At 43.4% G+C, this 13,474-nt stretch overlaps 1 protein-coding gene across 2 annotated transcripts in view; it reads left to right on the forward strand.

The window, feature by feature from the left end:
• PTCHD4 (patched domain containing 4) overlaps nucleotides 1-13,474 on the forward strand; it is a 59,077-nt gene that overhangs the window by 11,189 nt on the left and 34,414 nt on the right. Inside the window, exons 1-2 of one of the 2 annotated variants that reach the window (XR_014546320.1) lie at nucleotides 8,365-8,461; nucleotides 8,952-9,432. Coding sequence is in view for 1 of the 2 variants with exons in the window: in XM_083606439.1 (XP_083462565.1) it covers nucleotides 8,952-9,432 (481 nt within the window). In the remaining variant the exon portion in view is untranslated. Of the gene's footprint in view, nucleotides 1-8,364; nucleotides 8,462-8,951; nucleotides 9,433-13,474 lie in introns of those variants that run through there. The other variant, XM_083606439.1, reaches the window with a different exon arrangement.

Genomic DNA, 13,474 nt, shown 5'->3' on the forward strand with positions numbered 1-13,474 from the left:
CTAGTTCCGAAAAGTGTGTGTTGAAAGTGCTCATTTGATCTCAATAATGACACAAAGAGAATAGTTGTCATTGCTGCAGCAGACCAACATGGTTCCTCCTCTGGAAACGGAATAATGTGTCATCAGTCTGTGCAGGGTGCCAGTTGTGCCACTGTTAATCTCCCTTGCTCCCTCTGGAAGATTTGGTGAGTTTCTCAAATGCTCCTTTCCCGTGGTGTGTAAGATAAGTGCTCCTGTTGAGGTGCTGGAGCTAAGCTAGAAGAGCAGCGCTCCTGGCCTCAGGGCTTCATCAGGGACTCAGCTACACAGCTGCAAATAAAATGTTTTAAATGTGTTGTAAAGTGTAGTATACAAATGTGGCACTAGGTGGCAACAGTGAGCTATGTATTTTTCAAAACACCTCCCCCCCCGCGGTGGGGGGGGTGGAGGCTCGGGTCGGGCTCAGCCGCGTGTCTTTTCACGGCTTCCCTTGCCCTCCCGGTGCTCTTTCCTACCTCTCCTCCTTTCCCTTCTCAGTGGCGGCGTTGGGGACAGCAGCAGCAGCAGCAAGGTCGGGGCTCCGTGTCTTTCTTTGCCCACTATTTCTCTCTCCTCTCTCCTCTTCTCCCCTGCGCCGGCTTCGGGATCTTCTTGGTGCCAGATTGTTGCTGGACAGTCGGCTGGGTGGCTGGGTGTCCTCACTTTCGTTCCCGGCTCGGCCTGCGGGGAGGGGTTGGCAGCTCCCTCAGTTGGCACACCGGGCGCCCCCAGTTCCTTGTCGATTGTGGCAGCAGCAGCAGCAGCAGCAGGCCCTGCAGTCTGGGAGCCAGCCAGGTAGCCCACTTGGTTCTGGCTGGCTTCAGGAGCTGCTCGCTGCCGTGGCGTCTGCCATGATGCCTCACCAGAAGACAAGTTTTTTTCTATGTATATAGATTCCACCCAGGAGACACCTTCCTCCACCTCTCCGTTTCACACGAGGAGGGGAGATGCTAAACTCGATTTGCATCTCTCGAACCCTAATCATTTCCAAATAAATTTATTTCTATCAGGGACTTCATCAAGCTGTTTCCCCCATAACCTGTTTTCTTTTTTCTACCTAACACCCTCAGCATCCCATATCTCCTCCTTAAGCTTGCTGGGGTCAGGTGGGCTGTCTCCTTTCAAATTTACAAGCACCTATTTTTGAGCATGCTTAGGGGGTTCTCCAGGTGTGAAGATACAATTGCCTTGTCAATAGACATAAAACCACCAAGGCTGAGATTAGAAGGAACAAGTTAGAGGCCTGTGAGAAATTGTGTGTGTGGTGCCTCTGGCTGAACTGCTGCGAAATCACTCCTTATAGCCCAAATGGATGAGCTCCCAGTGTCAAGTTGTGAAGCTAAGTGAGCAGGATGCACTGGCGGAGGAAGGTGGGTGCGGGGGGTGCGGTGCGCACCGGGTGTCAGCCGTGAGGGCGGGTGACATTGCCGCACCCCCACTCCCCGCTTGCTGCAATGGCGGCTGGCAGCGCTTCCCCAGATGCTCGCCGCGCCAGGGCACATAGGTCCGCCCCTCACAGGATGCTGCCTATGTGGTCTGGAACTAGAATGGATACAATGTGAAGGAGGTTATATTTATGGGAGAGTCTCATGACATGGATCTCTGGCCCTGCTTTCATCTTTCCTCCTAGACAACAGAAAAATTGCCAGGGGCTAAAAGAGAATTTGGAGCATTTCCCCTCTGCTCCTAATTCATCACCCCACCAGGAGTTGACTGTTAACTGTATGCATATATTGCACAGCTCTTGGCTCAGCTTCAAAGAGGTCAGGCCCTTAAAAGTTCATTACATTTTGGACTGGTTGGAATTAGGGCAGGGAAGTCCATTTCTCACACTGCACATTCCCCAGCCACAACTCCACACAACCCTCCAGGATATTGCAAGTTACCAGGGGCTCAAGCAGACCGTTGTGTGTCCTCCAACTGCCCCCCCCCTTGGAGAACAATGAGCATGTTGAGTACTTATTGGGCTCTTATTTGTTTGTTTACAGAATCATACTCAGGAAGCCCTCGAGGGACTCTTCTCTCCATGTGGTCCTGCTTTGGTGCTCTGCTGATAGATAACTCAATAATTGTGTTCCTGCAATAAAATGTTGCAGTTTATTTCCAGCTTCTAATAGAGAACAGTACACCTGCTCAGGACTAAAGGCATCCTGGAACAAGAAGTGTTATATGGGACTTGGTGCATGTTTGTTTGTATGTGGAGGTGGGGGCAGAGAGAGATTTCATCCAGAATTTCCCCCTCACTGTAGCAATAGTAGCCCCAAACTTGAGCACTTTCATAAAATTGTAGAGTTGGAAGGGATCCCAAGGGCCATCTAGTCCAACCCCCTACAATGCAGGAATCTCAGCTAAAGCATCCACGACAGATGGCCATTCAACCTCCACTTAAAAACCTCCAAGGCAGGGTAGTCCACAACCTCCCGAGGGAGACCGTTCCACTGTCTAACAGCTCTTACTGTCAGAAAGTTCTTTAGTTTAGTTGGAATCTCCTTCCATTTAACTTGATGCCATTGGTTCAAGAAGAGAAAACAACCTTGTTCCATCTTTCATGTGATAGCCCTTAAGATATTGGAAGATGGCTATCATATCTCCTCTCAGTCTCCTCTTTTCCAAGCTAAACATATCCAGCTCCTTCAACCGTTCCTCATAAGGCTTGGTTTTCAGACCCTAGTTGCCCTTCTCTGCACATGTTGCAGCTTGTTAACATCCATCTTAAATTGTGGTGCCCAGAATTGGACACAGTATTCCAAGTGTGGTCTGACTAAGGCAGAATAGAGTGGTACTATGACTTCCCTTGATCTGGACACTAGACTTCTGTTGATGCAACCTAGAATAGCATTAGCTTTTTTTTTTTGCTGCTGCATCACACTGTGGACTCATGTTAAGCTTGTGGTCCACCAAGGTCCCTAGATCCTTTTCACATGTACTGCTAGTAAGCAAGGTGTCCCCCATCCTATATTCGTGCATCTGCTTCTTCCTATCTCAGAGAAGAACCTTACATTTATCCCTGTTGAAATTCATTTTGTTAGCTTCTGCCCAGTTCTTCAGTCTGTTAAGGTCCATATTGATTCCTGATTCTGTCTTCTGCGGCATTAGCTATCCCTCCCAGTTTGGTGTCATCAGCAAATTGGATGAGCACCCCCTCAATTTCTTCATCCAAGTTGTTTATGAAGCCATTAAACAACATGACAGAACCCTGCAGCACCCCACTGGTCACTTTTTATAGTGATCACCCTTTGGGTTCAGTCAGTCAACCAGCTACAAATCTACCTAACAGTTACCTTGTTCAACCCACATTTTATCAGCTTTCTTGCAAGAATATTGTGGGGAACTTTGTCAAGTGCCTGACTGAAATCAACATACACTATGATCCGCCAAGCTTGTATCTACTCCATCAGTTACAATGTCTGGAGCTGCTTTAAGGAGTGTGATCTGGGAGGGACCCAGCATTTAAAAAACTCTGAGGACTTTCCATAGCCTGTGAGTGGAATATTTCAACACATGCTTTTCATGCCGAACGTCCCACGTCCTGTCCCTGGCACCTGCAGCCAAAATGATCGAGTGGCAGGTGCCACAAACACTTCTCTCTTGAGAGCCTCGGAAACTGGTGCCCACTAGAAGTCTCAACCCTAAATGGGCAATTAGTGTCAGACTGGATATTTCCACAGTCTGTTCCCTAACGGAGCCAGAAAAACTGCAGTTTGTCTGGTAAAGCTTGCAAATATGGTGAGAACCCCAGAAGACAGAGAGCCTGATAACGGCTTTGTAGAAAAACGGAGTCTCTTTGTAACCTACTGCTCTAGCAAGGTTCAAGGCAATATAAGAAGAGTGACTAGTGGGGTGCCACAGGGTTCTGTCTTGGGCCCGGTCTTATTCAACATCTTTATCAACGACTTGGATGATGGACTCAAGGGCATCCTGATCAAATTTGCAGATGACACCAAACTGGGAGGGGTGACTAACACCCCAGAGGACAGGATCACACTTCAAAACAACCTTGACAGATTAGAGAACTGGGCCAAAACAAACAAGATGAATTTTAACAGGGAGAAATGTAAAGTATTGCACTTGGGCAAAAAAAATGAGAGGCACAAATACAAGATGGGTGACACCTGGCTTGAGAGCACTACATGTGAAAAGGATCTAGGAGTCTTGGTTGACCACAAACTTGACATGAGCCAACAGTGTGACGCGGCAGCTAAAAAGGGAAGTAATAGTGCCACTGTATTCTGCTCTGGTCAGACCTCACCTGGAGTACTGTGTCCAGTTCTGGGCACCACAGTTCAAGAAGGACACTGACAAACTGGAACGTGTCCAGAGGAGGGCAACCAAAATGGTCAAAGGCCTGGAAACGATGCCTTAAGAGGAACGGCTAAGGGAGCTGGGCATGTTTAGCCTGGAGAAGAGGAGGTTAAGGGGTGATATGATAGCCATGTTCAAATATATAAAAGGATGTCACATAGAGGAGGGAGAAAGGTTGTTTTCTGCTGCTCCAGAGAAGCGGACACGGAGCAATGGTTCCAAACTACAAGAAAGAAGATTCTACCTAAACATTAGGAAGAACTTCCTGACAGTAAGAGCTGTTCGACAGTGGAATTTGCTGCCAAGGAGTGTGGTGGAGTCTCCTTCTTTGGAGGTCTTTAAGCAGAGGCTTGACAACCATATGTCAGGAGTACTCTGATGGTGTTTCCTGCTTGGCAGGGGGTTGGACTCGATGGCCCTTGTGGTCTCTTCCAACTCTATGATTCTATGATAAACCCATTTATCATAACTCATAACTTTACTTTGATTTTTGAAACCTCTGGTTTTAGGCTCATTATTTGTTCTGGATGCTGTTGCCTTTTTCTTTGCTATCCTCCCCGCCCCCCATATTTTTGTTTTGTAAGCCTTTGAATTGTAAAGAAAACCAGGAGAGAAAACTACAGCAACACACACTTTGGTCTAATTTAAAATCTCCATTTTGCCATGTTAGAGGACTAAAAGCTTAGTTGCATCTGCTTGAAAATGAATCCACATTTGCATTTCACTTGGCTTTGGTTTCAAGGGAGTGATGGAGATGGCAATTTAATTAGATTTATGCTGGCTGCAAACTGTGGTTTGTTCTATGGTGGGTAGGATCTCTTTTGGTATAAGTTCGTAACACACCAACAGAAAGGATCAGGTGCTGTACAAGGAATGATATAACATCAACTGCAATGTTATTAAGCATTTTAGCAACCCTGATTATACAAAACAAATTGGTACATTATTTTTGCATTTAATCTATATTCCCCCCGATTAATAAAATAAGATTTTATACTGCTATTCTGCTCAGACATGTCAATTATATATTTTTACAATTTTCTAGATAATTTTTAATTTTCTTCATAAGTGGGACAGAATTAAGTTCTAAAAAGTTTATTTAGATTTTTAAATATGCTTACTCCCAGGTACTGTATCTTATTATTTTGTTTATTACTGGCAGCTGTCCAGTCCTTTACTAGTTTTTGTTCTGCTTCTGAAAGTGCAAAACATAATTGTTCAGACTTTCTGTAGTTAATATCCAGTCTTGCAATAATCCCATATTCATTAGTCAATCTAACTGTCTCAGGTAGTGAGTGTTCAGGCATTGATAGGGAAAAGATTGTATTGTCTGCAAAAAGTCCACACTTATATTATTGACCATGAAAAGAAATACCTTTGATTGGGTTATTATCTATTATCTATTATATGGGCCAAAGGTTCTGTGGAGGAGGCTTGTAGAAGAGGAGATAAGGAACAACAGTGTTTGGTGCCCCACTCCAGACTGGAAGAGTCTGATATTGTTTACTCTAAAACTGGTTTTATTGTTTTTGAGACATTTAATGAAAGAGTAAGATAAGGAATTATTATTATCATTATTATTACATAGTACATCAGATTCAATGTTTTGCATATAGGAGCCTCAATATGCTTAATTTTGACATCCCTCCCATCAGTATATTTGGCAGCCATTCTATGCAAGCATTCTGCCAAGAGGCTTGTGAATAACTTGGCATATCAAACTTACAGAATAAGCTGAATCAGCATCTCCCTAGGTTTTAAAAATCACAATTATTTTAGGCATCTCTGTAGTTTGTCCTTCCATCATTTCCCCTAGCAACCAAGATGCATTTCCCCCAGGGTGGGTTTGTCTAAGATCAGGTACTCCCTAGAAGTTATTTTCTGCAACTTCTTCTACTCAGTAAATGTAAGTGTATGTTAAAGATTCCCCCTCTCCCCAAAAGCCAAATGTGAACATTTTGCAAGGAAGCTAAAGTAAGTCTCCAGCTGTGCAGCAGTTAAGGGCCAAGTGCTCACTAAAAAATCACTGTATAGTTAACTTACAGTACAATGTCTGCTAAATAGTAAAACTGTGCTTGATGTGGCAACCTGGACTCTGGTTCAGAGTCGGCATTGGGGAAAACCAGGGTTTGTGCCTTTAAGAGCTAGCTGTATGGCAGACAGAAATCAAACAAGTTAAACCTTCTATAGTATGGAAATACATTATGGGGAAAGCGTCACCATTATTTTACTCTCTCTAATTTTGTGTTTTGCCATGCCCCTGCTTGACACCCATGTTTTTAAGGACCTGCCCCCATGGCAGCCATTTTGTGACTGGCACCCGCAGCACTCTCTCAAAATTCAAAATGATTTGGCCTGAAACATTTTGGAAGCTACCTGATTTGCTTCAAGTTAAAATCTGAATCCCAATTAAAAAGTAAAAACAAAGGATGATATCCAGTGTTGATTATTTTAATGGATCTGGTCAGAGTGTGAGTAGATCATACCCATTTCCTCTGCTTAGGCAGGCGTGGCCAAACTTGGCCCTCTAGCCATTTTGGGACTACAATTCCCATCAACCCTGACCACTGGTCCTGCTAGCTAGGGATCATGGGAGTTGTAGTCCCAAAACAGCTAGAGGGCCAGGTTTGGCCATGCCTTGCTTACAAGCTCAAAAGAGCTCTCCCTCCCCCTCCCCCCCGGCATTTCTTCCTTGTTTATATGACAAGTTTGGGGGACAAATGTTTCAGTTTTTGCAGACACACTTTCTGCATGGCTTTCAAATGCCCAAATCACTTAGGAGCCCCTCCTTTGGTTAGGGGTGCTGAAGAGGGATACTGCTTTGGCTCAAACAGGCCTCAAATCTGCCCCAAGCAACCCCCTTCAGATCGCAGTTTGTCCGAATCCACTGCTTACCCTCATTGCAGTGCTTTGCTTAGCAAACTGTCACATTTGAGGAATGTTCTAAAAGAAAGAGGGCTTCTCTGAATACTCTGAAACTCATTAAAAAGTGAAAACCGTCAGATCTGAAGAGTAAAGCAGTGGGAAGCTTCCAGGATGTTACTCCTTTGTAAATTGTTAATAAAATGGACCCCTCGTCCAGTATGTCTGCTGTCGCTGGTGGGGAACAATTCAAGTTTCATACCATTTTGATGGAATGTGCTGTAAGGAATGTAAGAATGAAAAACAAATGAGACATCAAATGGGAAAGGAAACTAAAAATTTCAGGTATGCATTGCTGCATTCAGAGTGATGGGGGAAATACAATTGATTAGAAAATGAAAATCATTTCATTCAGCAATGGCTAAATTTCATGGTGTTAAGTTTTTACAGGCAACATTTGGGAGAAAATATTCATGAAAAATAAATATCCATATTCTATTTTAGGTCTTAAATATTTGAATTTTGAATAAATACTCTTTCAGTCTGTTAACTGAATCACAGAACTGCAAAGTGGACACTTATTTATTTCAACTTCAACTTATTATGATAAAATGCAGCAGAGACTAGCAGCTCCGTCGACAGCCAGTTGTAGCAATGGCATAGAATAATTTAAATGCAAGAAGAAAATGAAAGAGACATTGTTCCTAAACTTAATTCCCTGTCCTGGGTCAACAGGGTTTTCTAGTGTGCAGCTCCTCCCTTCCCTTTGGAAGCCTGACCCATTTCTGCCACATTAAGCCACCAAGGCTGCAATCCTATATGCACTAACCTGGTAATAAGCGCAGTTGAACTCAGTGGGATTTATTTTTAAATATCCATGTACACCGCAAAAGGATGATAAGGAGAAGGACACGTTGTGCAAATGTATCAGATCAGCACAAAGATGTCAGAGCAGGGAAGAGCCACACTTTCTCTTTATCCTCCGGTGGCCCCCCCATGAAAGCTTCTTTAAATGGGGGCATATAGAGACACAAGTGTTTCTTGGTGAGCTTTGCAGACGTCATAGGAGGCTGGCTCCCTCTATGGTTGTGGCTGCACTACAGGCTTCAAACTTTAATCAAATTGCCTACATGTTTGGGGAAACTAGAAAGACTGTAAGACTAAACACATTGACAACTGTTGGGCTTTTCTAAGGTGGAGAGTTCTATGGTTTGGGTTAATGGTGCAGCATTCTAACCAACTTCTAGTGATGCTTCTGAAACTTGACATTGAGCAGTTTGTAAGTCAAATCTAGTATGCTTACAGTTCTTGAATGTATGGCAAGCTCTTATTTCAATCCAATTAATCCAATAATCCAAGCAATAATTCAGATTATGTGTTAATTTATATGTTATGTGCCTGCATTGTTTGCATGTGTGAGAGTCGGTGGTGGGGCTTCTCAGTAAACTTGCAATAATACAAAGTGGCCCAAGGGCTCTTCAGCCATTTTCTTCTTTATTTTCGCCTCCCTGCTATGTGCACAAGTGGCCGCAGCTGCACTTCCTGTCCTCTCTGAGAGGCTCTTACCTCTAAGCAAGCAAACCAAGGAAGAAAATGGTTTAACAGCCCTCAGACAACCTCATATTATTCTAAGTTTAAAACAGAAGATACTTTGAACTCTCATAACAATGGGACTTTTAACAGAATTTATGGCATGAGTAAATTGCAAATTACTGTTGGGTTGGTTCACTTACCACTTCTTTTGCTTTTTAAAATACTTTCTTCTTCAGGATGGAAGAAGCAGTTTCATCGGCCATCAGCTTGGTGGGGTCATGGAATTGCCAGGCAGCAAGGACCAAAGGGTCAAGTCGGCCAGAGCCATCCAAATCACTTACTACCTCCAAACCTACCATTCTGCAGTACAGGACCTCATTGGTGAAAAATGGGAGAATGAATTTTGCAAACTGATACACAAACTACAGCTGCACCACGAGGACCTGCAGCTGTATGCTCTAGCCTCCTTCAGCCTGTGGAGGGACTTTCACAAGACCAGCATCCTGGCCAGAGGCAAGATTTTGGTGAGCTTAATGCTGATTCTGCTGGCTGCCATCCTCTCAAGTTCCATGAAAGACTGCCTGCGCAGCAAGCCCTTCCTTGGCCTCTTGGGAGCGCTCACGATCTGTATCTCCAGTGTCACTGCGGCAGGGATATTTTTCATTACTGATGGAAAATATAATTCGACTCTGTTGGGAATTCCTTTCTTCGCAATGGGTAATTATTTATCTTCATAATAATAGGATTAGCATGGCTTAATGACAGGATTGTAGAATGTGTCCTGAGCTACAAAGATGCAGTGTTTAATTTATTTATTTACCTTCAACTTTTTTAGCCTGTTAAATTGCTCCATCCACTTACAAAGGGGGGGGGGGATCTCCAAACAAAGGAAAAGGGTAAAATGACTGTGTTTATAACCTCGGCCAATATGAGAGATGTGTTTTATTGATCCAAGTTACAAAACGAAGGAGAAATTGTTATTGAAAATTAGTCAAGTCAGCAGAGAAAATGAAGAGTTGCTGAACAGATTTTGATGCAGGACTGGGGAGATGGGCCAAAAAAGGGAAACAGAAAGACTTGGAAGGAGGCCTTTTAAAAGGGGAAATGTGTGCAGCATCCTGTCTGGCATTCCTGCCCCCGCCCCATTTACATAGAGGGAGAATAATGTAATTTGGAGAGGAAATCAACTTTCTGTTCCTATAAAGGTAGATGTGGAAGATAGTTGTTCTGAGTTTGGTAGGATTTACTCCTTGACAGTATTATCATGTGCATGTTTACACAGAAGCAAATTCCCCAACACTCCAAAGTGAGTGTGGGCAGGATTGAGACCAATGCCAGCAGTCCTAATGACCCCTGCCCAAGTCAAGTCCATTAGCTCTGCTCTTGACTGCCACCCACTGAAACGAGTGACGCTTCCTTTGGAGTAAATGGGCCATAAATGCCAAATGTTTGCAAGAATGTAAACAAAGGGACGTTACAAACCCTGCCCTAATATTTGCAAGAGACTGCAGTGTGGTGCCATTCATTCCACCTAAATAGCAAGCATGATATTTTTGATAAAGTGAAATTGATTTGGGTGAGTTTTCTTTTGTATTATTTAAACTAATTGATCACAAGAAGTAACTAAACAAAATGTTGATTCTAATCAGAAGAGTGGGTTTTCTAGACCCTTATCCTTATTTTCAGATGTGAATGAGGTAGGTTTGTATCTCAGAGGCTACAATATCTACAATACCCTTGTGGAGAGGTAGCCAGAATTTTGCACCGTATTCCAAGTCTGGTCTCCACATAGGCAATGCTAGAAACTGATAAATGAACACTAGGAGCTAAATGGCACCTTAAACCTAGGTTATGGGCACAACAACGGAATGTCTAGGCACACTTTTTGTAACAAAAACACAAAGCTGAAAATGAATGAACTGCAGTTAAAGTATTATGTTCATTTTTCACACGGTCTAGTCCTACCCCTGCCCACCCCCCTAATATCTGAAGAAGGTTTCTTCTCCAGTCTTCAGAGAGTAGCTGGAAGCAGAAAAAGGTCCGCCTTTCCTTCCACTCTGTAGTTTTAATCTGAAATCTTAGGCGCAGGACTGCGCCCAGAGCTCAGAAACTGCTCACGCTGAAGAAATTCCCTGTCGCAAAATGCGCCTAGAACAATGGGAGTTTTGAACACTGCCCATAGGTTTCTATTAACAAGCCTACGGTTAGCATTTGTATTTTCCTAATGATCCCAGAAATGGAACTAGGCATTTTCTCAGCTGCCACATGCTGGGTCAGCATTTTCACTGTGCTTTCCGCTGTGGCCACAAGGTGTCATTCCTGGCCATTTCAGACTCTGTGAACGTATTTATGAAATTGAGATTTTGTTTTGCCCTGACATGCATCACTTTATTCTTGTTTATAATGAATTGCATTTACCATTTTACTGCCCCTTCATTCCATTTGAAAAGATCCCTTTAGAGTTCTTAATAATCTCTTTTTGTTTTAACCACCCTGATCAACTGGGTATCATCAGCAAATCTGCTACCTCATTTCTCACCCCAAACTTGAAATATTTTATGAACAAGTTAAAATGGCGCTCTTTCCTTGCAGCTACTATATTCACACATGAGAAAATGGAATACTGGTGCCTTTGTGTAGTATTGCGGGAACACAGGATTCAGGCAGTTGCTAATAGGAAGAGGAGTATCTAGACTGGAAATACATAGCCTTGGAAATACACTGGGATAATTTTTTTGCAGCGTTATTTTGCACATAGCAGTTTGCAATCGTACTCAATTTCACACAACAATATAATCTAAAACAGCAGCTACTATCCCTGTTGTCTGTACACACAGGTGGACATGCTTTAAAATTCGTGCACAATGTGTTATTCATTCCCCTCCCCTCATCAGACCTTAAAAAACCCACCACCAAACATTTTTTGCAGTCTTGTGGTTGCTTTTTGCTTCTGCCTCTATGTGGTGGGGGTGGTGGGGGCTGTAGTACTTGCTTCTCAGCACAGTTGAAGGCGGTTCTCTCTCTCTCTCTAGTGCTGCTCTGTGCTTAAACCAAATCTGGGAGCCTACCTGATTCCAAAGATTCCCAAAAGAAAGTTAGAGGGTTCCTGGTGACAGAAATTAGAATGCGCTGTATTCGTTGTGTTCAGATATACTCAAAGTCTGGTCTTATTTTTGTACTTTCAGAGATGGTGTGTATTCCAGCATCATCAATGTACATGACACTGATAGAGTGCTGTGAGCAGAGCTTGATTCTGCCTCAGTCCTCTGACAGTGGGATCCTCTCACAACGTGAATGGAGGCAGAATGCCTTTTACTTTATTCATTTTAGCTATTTGTATCAACAACTTTCTCATGGCAGTCATGCAACTAATCAAATAAGTATAGCGACCAAACATATCTCATTTTGGCATTCCTTGTGTGCTCAATTTGTACAGCAGTCAAAACACTATATTGCATTGTGTTTTGAGAGGTAAATGTACTTTGCTCTGCACACACATCTCCCTGTTACTTGGGATATTCAGAGTTACGAAAATAGGATGTTGTCCTTGCTTTTCTCCAACCTAGGCTATGCAATCTTTGTTGATCTGTTTTCTTTAAGTAGCTGTCCCAGATCTGCTGCTACTCTGGGGTTGGTTTAATTTATGAAAACTGTCACCCTTGTATTTAAAATGTAGCAGTGCATATCATATTAAGCACAAATTCATTTAGGCTGAAAGGAGCATGCTTCACAAGAGGGATGGTATAGTATTGTATGCACATCATCCTTTGTAGGAGACTGCCAGAGATAGCCATGAACTCTTCCAAAAGCTAGCAATTCTGCAGCAGATCTTCAGGACACCAGAAGATCTTGTTGCATTGGGCCAGAGGCATTCTGCTCTCACCATGGCCCACCAGATACCTATGGGAAGCCGACAAGCTTCCTTATGGTGGCAAAAACAGTTGCAATAAGAGGATGAAGAGAAGCCTCTGCTGTTCATTACAAATGAAGTCCTTCAACACTGAAATTGGAAATGTTTTGCCAGCCCACAGAACATAGTGGCTGTAACCACCTCCTTTCTGTTCCCTTCCTCTACATCAGGGGTCAGCAAACTTTTTCAGCAGGAGTTCAGTCCACTGTCCCTCAGACCTTGTGGGAGGCCAGACTATACATTTTTTGGGGGGGGGGGTGGAATGAACGAATTCCTATGCCCCACAAATAACCCAGAGATGCATTTTAAATAAAAGGGCACATTCTGCTCATGTAAAAACACGCTGATTCCTGGACCATACGCGGGCTGGATTTAGAAGGCGATTGGGCTGGATCCAGCCCCCGGGCCTTAGGTTGCCTACCCATGCTCTACATATATGGCAAAAAGTTCAGTTTCGAACTTTTGACACAGCACTAGGAAATGACATCACTCATTGTAATACATCACCCAGGCATACAGCAATGCCCTCTTAGTTGCCCCCCCCCCCAAAAAAAGAGTGGCAAGCCTATACAAAGCACTAACAGGTGGCCAAACAGACTCTTCGGTCATTGTTTTCCCTAGCTCATTACTTGGTATGCTGATTGTCCATTGTTCTCAAATAATTTAGAATTTAATTGGGGGAGATAAGTCCTCAGAGAATTTGGAAGAAATTACAAACTCGCTGTCAACAACCAAAAATGCTGTCCCTGGAAAACTGGTGGAAAGTATTGTTAAAGGTAAAATAACCAGTCTTATAGAAGAACAAGGCTCACTGCAGCAGAGTCAGCATGGCTTCTGCAAGGACAAACC

This window comes from Podarcis filfolensis (assembly GCF_964270895.1).
Source record: "Podarcis filfolensis genome assembly, chromosome: 3".
Lineage (NCBI taxonomy): Eukaryota > Metazoa > Chordata > Lepidosauria > Squamata > Lacertidae > Podarcis > Podarcis filfolensis.